Here is a 10,895-nt window from a genome sequence, read left to right on the forward strand (position 1 = left end):
TCTCAGTTTCAGACCTGCGCTGTGATCGGATTGTGCAACAAAGCGTATCGTTTGTAGAATTCAGCTTTCTTTCCACGAAGTAGTCATGCACGGGCGGTAGTGAACTGAGTGCTTGATGAGCGTCGCGCCGCATATAACCGCTACGGGCAAATTCGCATTCCCAATACATCCAGCATGTCCAACTCAAGTTAGCAGAAGGCGAACATGGTCCTAGTCATGGGAGCGACAGGAGGCGACAAGAGGAAGGGTGCCAAGGTATACAGAATGTGGCAATGCGGAGGAAGACCTAGTGGAAGCACAATAATGAGGAATTATTTAAAGGTAAAAGAGGCAGGCAGCTTCATGAAGACGCGGTACAGAAGGGGGACTATTAGTGATGAGGCTCAAGCAGACATTTTGGCTTTCATGGCAGCAAACTCTCAGGCTATCCCGTGAGTGGCGACTGCTGAGGTGGGCACGTCTATGTCTCTAGTGTCGAGAATGGTCATGAATCTCCAATGCACTCATATCCCCCTCCAGCTGCTCCAAATGTCAGAGGGCTTGACCACGCGAACTGGATCTCGGTGAGCACTGACGAAATATCAGACTTTGATGACAAGGTGCTTTGGACTGATGAAGCTAGCTTCTCCAGAAATGTGCAAGTCAGCATTCATAACGAGCCTTACTAAAGAGATACGAACCCACTCTGGGTGCGCAGTGAGAACACCAGTACACCATTGGACATTCAATGTCTGGTGTGGGATCTTTGACAGAAGAATAACTGTACCCGTATTTCCTGACCACACGCTCACAGCGCTGAGGTACTTGAACGATATCCTACTTGAACGACAGCGACACTTAAAAGACATGACGTCACCCGGAACGCTGTTCGACAATTGCACCACAATTTTGGTATGAATGTTGTAAAAACTGGCACCACATGGAGCTCGGCCAGAGGCGAGTATAGCTATATAGACGAGCCACATGTATATGATTGTCTCAAGGGGGGAGGTGACTGGCTTGCTGTGTGTTTCATACGGCCGCCTGGTCACGTCACCTTGTTTTGCTTGCCATCGCTGGGATTTTCTGTACTATCTGCGAGCACACACGCACACTACGCAGGCTTTTCTCATAATGGGACTAGCAATGCTTTCACATTAAAGTAGGGAGCAGTTCACAGGCCTGTGCTAGACGAATGACACCGGAAGCACCTGCCAAATCTTGATGAAATCGAAAAAAAATTTGTTCTTAGTTTTAAAGTTCCCACTGTTCCCCTTCGTGATAGAGGAGGTAGTTTAGCCTTTGTCTAAATTAAAGAGCCCAAAGTGGCTGCAGCTGAACCGTGCTGGCGATTCATTACAATACAGCAGCACTAATTCACATCCCGTGAAGGGGAGAGATGTTCTCATCGTCACGGCTCAGAAAGTTATGACTCCTACGATTGCTAGAACAGCTCCACTCCATGGAAGACGCCAATCTTGTTGCAATGTTCGCTATTAACAAAGTCTCTGCATCAGCAAACAATAAAGGGAACTCCAGTTGCATACGTAAGCAGCACAGGTAATCGCCCCAATACTGTAAATGGATGGTTTCACTCTGGATCTTTGTAGGACCAACCTCTGCCAATACATTTCCTATGTTGTGCCGATTAGCTGTACTGCTGGAGCATGTGTTCCTGAAATTCACCTACTCAGCCCATACACTCCCTTTCAAATGTTTTCCCCAGGTTTGAGATAAAGGAGAGCAGAAAACATGGAGGGGACACTTATGCTCCGCCTTCAGGGTATGACGTGATAGAGCTAATGGGTTAACACCTATGTATGCGGAATTGGCCATCCTCGTTTTTACATTCATATTCACTGGGCGTCCTCATACTACTCCTGGCGCAGTGGTGCAGCGGTTAAGCGATGCACCACTGCCCTGCGATGACAGGTGCTGCCCCGGTGGGGCTTGCGCGACCTAGGTTACTCTTCCCGAGGAACCTCTCGCGACCAGTCTTTAATCGAACTGCCACCTGGCACTGTGTTCAGTTTGCTCACAATCCAGTGGGCGGGTTCTGATGACGCCACAAGGTCACGTGACCTTGGTGACCCATCTAGGTTGCTCCTGGCGGGATTTTACGCCCACAACGCCGCCATCGACGACTCCGGTTTTTCTGCAGAACGCAAGCTTTAACGCTATAACTTTAAAAAGGACTGCAAACGGAATAATGGACGACCGCATGTCCCACCGTCCCTTCTGTGTTCTGTTCTAACTTGCGCCTGACCTTCTCAAGCTATGCACCTGGCTCGCCCAGCAAAGAGTTTGAATTTCCCCAGTAGCTTATGGTTAGGAAGGTAAGGACAGCGTCAGCGCCCGAAAACAGAAGGGGATCACCCGGGTCTCATTCAGTTGCAGCCTTCTTCCAGCCAGCGCCAACCGCCATCAAAAGACAAGAGCTGCCATTTGAAGACTGTTCCTATTAAACAATGTCTTCTGTATCATCACTGCCTGTCCGATCACCTGATTTCCGATAAGAGCAACGCGGAGGCCTAGTTAGCCGGTCATCTGCGAGGTGACGCGCCTCGGAGGGCGCCCGCGTTGCATCACACAGGCTTCGACATACCACAGCGGCGTGGCGCCGTCTGGTGGATGCTTCTAAGACCATCCGCTTTTCAAAGGGAGTTGCGCGGGCGCCCTGCTCAACTGTTACCCACAACGTTGCGTCCTCCTACGTGACGTCACCGGTACTGGGGCTGCATGACGTAGAGCTTTCTACAGCCACCGCGACCCGACGCAGACTTAACTAACGCACGCGTAAATCTAGTGGGCTAAGAACAACGGGAGAAAAGTCAAGAGAGTCTGGTTCGTTATTAATGGGAAAACATTGTATGCATAATGCGGAGGAAAACCCGTGACCAGAAGTTGTCGGCAATATGTGTCCACAGGAAGTGGTACTTCTCACGAGACCTCGTTCGAGAAATGAAATTGCCGGCATTGGTGTTCGAACCCAGACCCTCTGCGTGCAAGGTGGGCACCCAACGCATATTCCACGAAGGGTCGTTGGTTCAAGCGCGTTGCGAGTCGTCTGCAACGAGTTCAGGAGTGAGTGTAAAGTGCTCGTTGATGCATGCGCGGATTGTACTCACTGATCCTCCTGACGCACTGCTTGCAGCACCCGCAGAAGCCGGCGCCGCGGGTAATCCGGCCATCGCAATGTTTGGGAAGGGGACGGCAGGTGTACTTGAATTGTGTGCACACTTCTTCGGCACACGGGCAGCCGACGACGCAGGGAGCCGCAGAAAGAACGATAGCCAGCCACCACTTAGCCTCCATAGTTCTCTCGCGATAAAAGAAAGGGGAAAATCAAAGTAATAACGCAAAGCGTGTTCCTGCAACTAAGCGCTCCTGATCCCCCAACGAGCAGAACCATCACCCTTCTTCTTTCTCTAGGAGATCCAATCTGTAGGCGCCACCTGCGAAGAAGAACGCATCTTTTGATTCACGTTCCCTTCTTGCGTCTTAAAAAAGAAATTAAATAGATCAATCAGATTCATTGCTATCGCTATCGTCCTCTCGCGAGCTTTATAGTCCTGTCGTGTGTTTTTGAAAAATACATTCTATATACCTCATTAGAAGGTAGTAGTAGTAGTAGTACAAGACCTTTATTCGGCCATAATTTACAGGCCGAGCATGTCGACCGCCTGGGCGACCAGAAGTCGCTGTTCTTCCTCCCCTTCAGCGCCAAGCCAGTCGAGCCAGGTAGTGGCTCGACTGTGGTGGGTAGGTGGTGGGTAGGTGGTGGGTAGGTGGTAGTTCGGTGGTGGAAGGTGGTGGGTAGGAACCCGACTGCTGAGCAGCTGGGCAATAGAAGAGGCAATGGGCCAGGTCCGCATAGAAACAGGGGCAGTTGGGACAGGAAGGGTCTGATCGATAGCGATAAAGAGGCGAGACGGGGTGATAACTGCATTCATTTGAACGTGCCGAAGAAGCCGAGCCTCCGGCACCGTGAGCGATGGATGAGGGGGAGGGTAAAGGCGTTCGTCTAGGCGGAGCTCGAGGTAGACCGCTTTTATGGTGCGGCGAAGAGTGAGTCTCCCACCGTCCTCCGAGGGCTTGGGCATATATACATTTCGATTTCGTCGCTATGCGCTGGTGCAACAGTTTTGGTACGAGTAGAGCAAGCGATACGTAGTGCATAAAACGCTACCTTTCGCCAGCTTTCTTCTCTATTTTTTTCTGAGGCGACTTTAGGCCTCAGAAGAAAGCTTCTAGGAAGGGCTCCAGGTTTATTTAACTTATTTGTGAAGTACTAAATCTAAACAGGCACATAGCTTTTTCTATTTCTCTTGCGTCGAAATGCGTGTGGCGCGACCGGTTGAGTGTTGAACCCACTTTGTAGTGGTCAGTACAAAGACATCATGCATGCCTTCGTGGTATCGCGGCATATACCGTATTTTCCGCCAGTAATCGCGACACTAAACTGCTTGCTTATTTGTGCGTTTATTTGGCCTGACAGGAACAGGGTTGCCGTCGATACTACCCTTCTAGGAAATAAATTTTTTGAACGTTCGGCATAAAGAAAATGAGGAAATATTTCAAAACACCTAAAGCACATTTATGCTTTACATCTCAGTGAAAGTAAATTGAATAATTAGGCACCAAAATGAAGCTTAAAGGCCAGGAAGAAGTAGTGCGTTACAACACGGAAAGAGCGCGAATAGAATGTGCAGAACAGAGAGACATTTCGAACATCTAACTTTAGAACAACATCGCAAAGGTTTTCTCTCAGTGATTATCTAAACAGTTCTCTCGCTGTGGGAACATTTAGTCCCACCATTGTCAATTATAACTGGAGTTAGAAGAGTGCTTTCTTCGGCGTAGCAATCTCAGCGGTCAACTACATCAGATTAGAACTAAGGTGCGCCTATTAGCGGATTGTTGACTAATATTGTATAGTTAACTTTTTAACCATGACTGATTAGCCTCTGAAAAATTGAGGAACCTGTAGCCCACCATAATTAAATTCATACCAGTTATTATAATTCAGAAAATGCGGTTACACTCAGCGCTTTGACCCAGCAAATTCTGGCTAATTCAACGAGTCACGAGAACTGGAGAAGTTGCTTTGCCTGCAAGCTTCTCAAGAGCGCATGTATCTTGGCGAGATATTGCCGACATTTGTTGAACCATAGAGCCGAGGTCAAACGCGAGCTCAAAATTCTATAAACTGATATGGATATTAATTACAGTGGACTACAGGGGGTGGCAGAAAGTTAGAAATGAGATTAAGAAATTTGAGCCCCGCCGCGATGACTCAGTGGCTACGGCGCTCGTCTGCTGACCCAAAAGACGCGGGTTCGATCCTGGCCGCGGCGGCTGAATTTCGATGAAGGCGAAATTCTAGAGGCCCGCGTACTGTGCGATGTCAGTGCACGTTAAAGAACCCCAGGTGGTCGAAATTTCCGGAGCGCTTCACTACGGCGTCTCTTATAGAATGAGTTTCTTTTTGATGTTAAACCCCAATAAACCAATAAACGAAATCTAAGAAGTTTACGGGGATAGGGTGGCCGCAGCTGGCGAAGGACAGGGTTAATTGGAGATACATGGGAGAGGCCTTTGCCCTGCAGTGGGCGTAGGCAGGCTGATGATGATGATGATCATGATGACATGCTCTCAATAATTAAGAAGCCTAACAGTAATAGTTAAATCGTTAATTAACCATGATTAGTTAACGAGTCTGCTAGTTAACACCTTTTAGCAATATTGTGATGTACTACATAGCTGACAATGCTAAGCCAAAAAAGCACTCTACTAACTCAGGAAGCTTATTTTAAAAAATTATGTAGAGTCTGAGGTGAAACTCCCTGTATAATGAGCATTCGCAGCCGCGGCTCAGGAAATTCACGGGCGGCTTTTATACCGCGCACAAGTGCATGAATGCAGCCAAGAAGTAGGGGCATTCAAGAGGCTCCGTAGCTACACGTGTTTGCAGCTTGTGCATAGTTTGCCGAAGTCGCAGCTTCGCCACAGGCAGCACATATTAGAGCTGTAAAACAGACCGCTCCTTTTTTCGGATAAAGCTCTTACGCCGTCGTGCGCCGAGCCCATGGCGCGAGAAATTCGTTGCAAATACGCCTGTGAAGCACTACGACTTTACGGTACGACGTGTCATCCTTAGGAGAAACGAGAACAGGTAACGAGGCCTACTTCTTCCAGCGGTAAGAATATTTATTTCATCTCACTGCTTGATACTGGGCGTCTCACCGTAAACTGGCTGAAAACACTGCTGCATCCTGTATCGCTTTGGTGCTGGTTTAGTCGGGTGGATAGAGCTGCGGTGCTGACTGAGTTATCATACTCATTTAACAATGACTACAGTATCCCAGAACCTCGCAGTGACTCTATCTCTCACCAATGTAGCATATTTTGAGCATGATGCATGACGTATTTGCAGCAAAATTGAGCCATAAACAACAATTATGGACAAAACCATTTTTTGGCAGGAAACAATTAAGGAACGCAGTTTTTTTCATATGATGTAATATTTCACTATAACAATTCATATATGCGGATATCACCCGACGGCAGTCTTGTATTTTCTTTTTCTATTAACTTTTTTGCTGTCATCAAAAGCGTTCCCCATCGGTTTTCTACACCAGTGTTAGCTGTTCTATGCGATAAATGGCAATGCTTTGAAAGAAAGATTTTGCTACATATCAGAAGAACGAAAAATTACTTTCAATATTTCTACAACAGTAGATTTCAATTCTTCAATGTTTTGAAAATTGTTGCCCGAGAATGTTGGAGATGCATATTTTTGGCACGTCTTATGATGCACAGTATGTAAGGCGACGCTTCCTGCGGTGTGCTATTTTTCGAATACCGTAATAATACGAGCATTCTCGAGATTGTCCAGCGGAACCAATTTGAATGATAGGTGGCCTAAACTGTTGCTTCACTCTTTGTCGCATATGTTACGGTCAGAAGACGCAGGTACTCTGAGAGCCTTGCGGTATGTAACTAATGTCAAGCAAACTGCACTTTCAAACATTATATGTAAATAATTCAGGTGATTTACTTACTGATTGCCGCCGCGGTGGCTTAGTGGCTATGGTGCTCGGCTGCTGGCCCGAAAGACGCGGGTTCGATCCCGGCCGCGGCGGTTGAATTTCTTTGGAGGAGAAATTCGAGGCCCGTGTACTGTGCGATGTCAGTGCACGTTAAAGAACCCCAGGTGGTCGAAATTTCCGGAGCCCTCCACTACGGCGTCTCTCATAGCCTTAGTCGCTTTGGGACGTTAAACCCCATAAACTAACTAACTTACTTACTGATTGTTGAAGAGCAATGCCGCTGCATTGAAGGACTAAAGATACAAAAAATTTGCTTTCGTTCCTTCTATCAAATGATGCCTAGACATTACAATACATGGATCACCATTTGGGTATTTCCCTACGTCCGCTAAATAATGTGTAATTGAATTTCTTCTTGAAGAAGTTTGGGTTTTGGTTTCAGCAACCCAATGATGGCTGCGCTGTGTTAAAATTGTTTCAGTCACGTGAGACATGAAAAAAAAACTGCATTATAATCTCTGATAAGCAAATATATTCTCTAGAACGCTGAAGTCAACCTGCTTGAAGCGATGGAATAACAAAGAAAAACTGCGTATCAGTGTCTATAGCAGTCTGTTTCATGCCTCGCCTGAGCTGTACAATCCTTAACTCCTGTCTTTCGGTTGGTTAAACCGAAGCAGTATCAGAGAAGAAACTTCTTTGTAAATTATTTAGCGATGTAGATGGACACTACGTGGTGGTCCATGTATTATGATGTCGTATGCACAATTACAGAGAAGAAATTATGCAACTATATTAAAGTGTCTATAGCCCTTTAACAAGCAACATGACGTGGTCCACATGTCGCAAATATTTGCTCTTGTGTGAGTTAACGATACTTCATGAAAAGAGGCCTAGCATGAGCTATATTGATGCAAGAATAGTGTTCGGAATGCGAACTCTCATAATAACCTACCTTAAACAAGCCATGAGTTTATCTTCAAAGAACTACGTAATCGTCCGGACAAAATCTGCGGACACGTTTTGCGGACACTTTTTGCTTACGGGACAGAGCCATATAATGCTTTCTCACTAAAACTTGCTTACGCATCCTTTCAGGAGAGAAGGGAGCATGAGGTACGCCGCCATAGCTGCCGCCATCGTCCACGCCGCCATGTTGCTTTTCGGTCCCACGGCCGTCGAGCCGAAGCAGTGCTACGAGGGCTACTGCAGGGAGGTGGTCTGCCGGCCCATCAGCGCCAGCGAGTGCGACGGCCTGGTGGTGCCCAACGCCAGCGACTGCGCCTGCTGCGACTACTGCGTCAAGCAGCTGGGTGAGCCAGGCTGGGCAGTGCCGGCCGGAAGAAAGGAGGAAAGAGGTCACGATTTTGTTCAGAGCGCAAGAACGGGAAAGACGAAAGAGTGACACAAACAAGCGCTGACTATCAACTAGCTTTTATCGAAGAACGAAAGGCGTATATATACAAACATTAAAACACTTATCAAGAACACGGAAGTTATCTGAAAGGCACGTCGGAGTTTAGATATCTCAATTCCCTCTCAGATAAGGCAATGTAAGGTTTGTGTCCCTCTTTCGTCTTTCGTCCTTCCCGTTCTTGCGTTGTGAACAAAATCGTGAATACTTACCAACTCGCCCAAATTTCCGCCTTGCTGAACGAGGAAAGAGCAAAGAAGAAAACGAGACGAGGGGGGGGGGGGGGGATGCTAGCACGGTTTTAACGCGACAGCCATTAAGGCTCCTGCTAAGTGAAAAACCCCGGTGCAGTCCCGGCTGCGTTGTTGTTCCGGTACACCCTCGTCACGCGTGACGTCACACGGCGATGTCTGGGATGAAAATAACTTTAAAGAGCAGTTATAATGTGAACTAAGGTCGGGGCATGCTTCAAACAGCTTAACTACATCGAGTGATTTTACATTAAGATAATTTTGTAAATTTTTTAACGGGATTGAAACTCGTGATCCTTGGGTCGCCAGCCAGGCGCGCAACTGACTAGGCCATGTAGGTACATTAATATGTCTGATGTACAACGGAAGGGGAGGGAGGCGTTACTGCACTGTTTGTGTGTGTGTCCTTTTGCCTTTATTTGAGGCTACCAAAGGGCTTACTAGCAGAGTGAACTAGAGACGTGCTAATTAGTGACATACTAATTAAATGACAACTGAGCGCGAACTGCACCGTGCTATATTTCAGAGACAAGAATGTGGAAACTGTGGTGTGATACTTGCGATAAATGCGTGTATGTGAACAAGGAAAAGTGACCGCATGTGAGGAGAAATACACGCAAAGAAAAGTGGCTGCATACGAAGAGCAACTGCTAAAGGGATTCGTTAACTCTGTCGCGTCGTAACCTTAGAGGCGGTGCTTAAGCGTCCTCTTAATTTTTTTGCTCAAATGCGCACAGCGGTACATAGGCGGGGAAAACGTACAAGCCTAGGGTTGGTGAAAGTGGCACCCTTCCAGTAGTATTTTGCGGTTGTAATGCGAAAATGTCTTCACAGACACGTTTAGTTAAATTCACAGGCAGCCTGGTATCAACTTGAGCACGTTGCCTGGTATCAACTTGAACACGTTTAATCCTGCCTGTTAAGGCTGGTGAAGAACAATCTAGTTTCATCAGATGGTAAGGCATTCCAAAGTTTGCTACCTGTAAATTACAAGGCTCTTTCTCCGGAAAGTATCCTAGGCACAAAGTTGCCTGGCTAGAAAAAAAAGATAACCTTTAATATTTGATGTAATTTGTAGGGGAATCTCCAAAGATGAAATAGATTTCATAATAAGAGAGTAATTACCCGTTAGCATCGAACTTATCGCTACCGTTCGGCTACAAAGGAAAGATTGACAGCTTTCTCAGAAACTTCGTACTTGAAGAAAAATTCGTCCTGGTCCGAAGTTCTAACCAGGACCCCCCCCCCCCCCCCCCCCCCCTCACCGTAGCAGTCGACCCACCAACTGAGCTAACCGGGACAGCCAGCTTTCACAATTGACTAAAAGTGCACAAAAGGATACCGAGTGACTGGGAGGTCATCATTTATTCCAGTGTATTGGTGCTTTTCATGCATTTATTCTTTGTACAATTCATTCACTCCGCTTTTTTCTTTCCCTGTACAGAGGAAGGTGAAATCTGCTTCTCATTCACCCAGTTCGGCCTGGCTCTCTGGGGCCAGTGTAAGAGCGGCCTCAAGTGCAACAAAACCATATCTCGATGCGACAAAAAGCCCATCATACCGTTCCGGTGACCACTCACGCTGAAGTTACGCAAAGCGAAATACAAGGCAGTTGGACGTTGTCCATGAAGTCGGACAATGTTTTTGAGCAATACATTTCATATTTACTTCGGTGATCTCTGACTTATGTCTTTCTTTTGTCCGGGGCCGTAAACAAAACCCGACCCGCCTATGGACCAGACTATGATACTGTCACACAGGTATGACACAGGGACCGCTTCGCGCGTATTCTTTAAGCCCAAAGCCAGGCACCAAGCGCCACCTTCCGCCGGGCTACCAAAGTGCTATGAAGTGCCCTTGCACCATGCGCTAAAGCGAGCTTTGTAATCTCTGGAAGTGCTGAAACATGTCCTTGTCAACCTCCTGGAAGTACAAGAAACCACTGGGACACCACTGCATTGCCTACGCTTTGCATTGACAGCCAGAATAAAAGAGGCAGCTGGGTTGTGGAGCGCTGTGTGCGCTGTTCGTGACGTATTCGTCGAGAGCTCTGCCTCTGGGGAGTGTTCCGTCTGCATCCTCCTGCGTCAAATACGGATTGCTGCGGTGCATAGAACGAAACACGGGGCAAGTAACGTGCTTGAAACGGTCGACCTAACTGCGTGGCCATCACAATACGTTTAGCATGAAAGGACAGTG

General features: G+C 47.2%; 1 protein-coding gene across 1 annotated transcript; it reads left to right on the forward strand.

Moving 5' to 3' along the window:
• Nucleotides 1–8,142: 8,142 nt before the first annotated feature.
• Nucleotides 8,143–10,268, forward strand: LOC149366868 (uncharacterized). Its single transcript, XM_089572096.1, has 2 exons — nt 8,143–8,389; nt 10,141–10,268. Exons 1-2 carry the CDS (start codon nt 8,143–8,145, stop codon nt 10,266–10,268), a joined length of 375 nt encoding a protein of 124 aa, XP_089428222.1.
• The last annotated feature ends 627 nt before the right edge of the window (nt 10,269–10,895 follow it).

The sequence above is a fragment of the Amblyomma mixtum genome, chromosome 1 (assembly GCF_055824585.1).
Source record: "Amblyomma mixtum isolate Tamu chromosome 1, ASM5582458v1, whole genome shotgun sequence".
Classification (NCBI taxonomy): Eukaryota; Metazoa; Arthropoda; class Arachnida; order Ixodida; family Ixodidae; genus Amblyomma; species Amblyomma mixtum.

Excerpts from the sequence above, each read along its gene's own strand:
- LOC149366868 (XM_089572096.1), top strand. The coding sequence starts at position 8,143 with ATGAGGTACGCCGCCATAGCTGCCGCCATCGTCCACGCCGCCATGTTG. Across the intron at positions 8,390-10,140 it reads CGGAAGAAAGGAGGAAAGAG|AGGAAGGTGAAATCTGCTTC; the intron begins GTCACGATTTTG and ends TTCCCTGTACAG.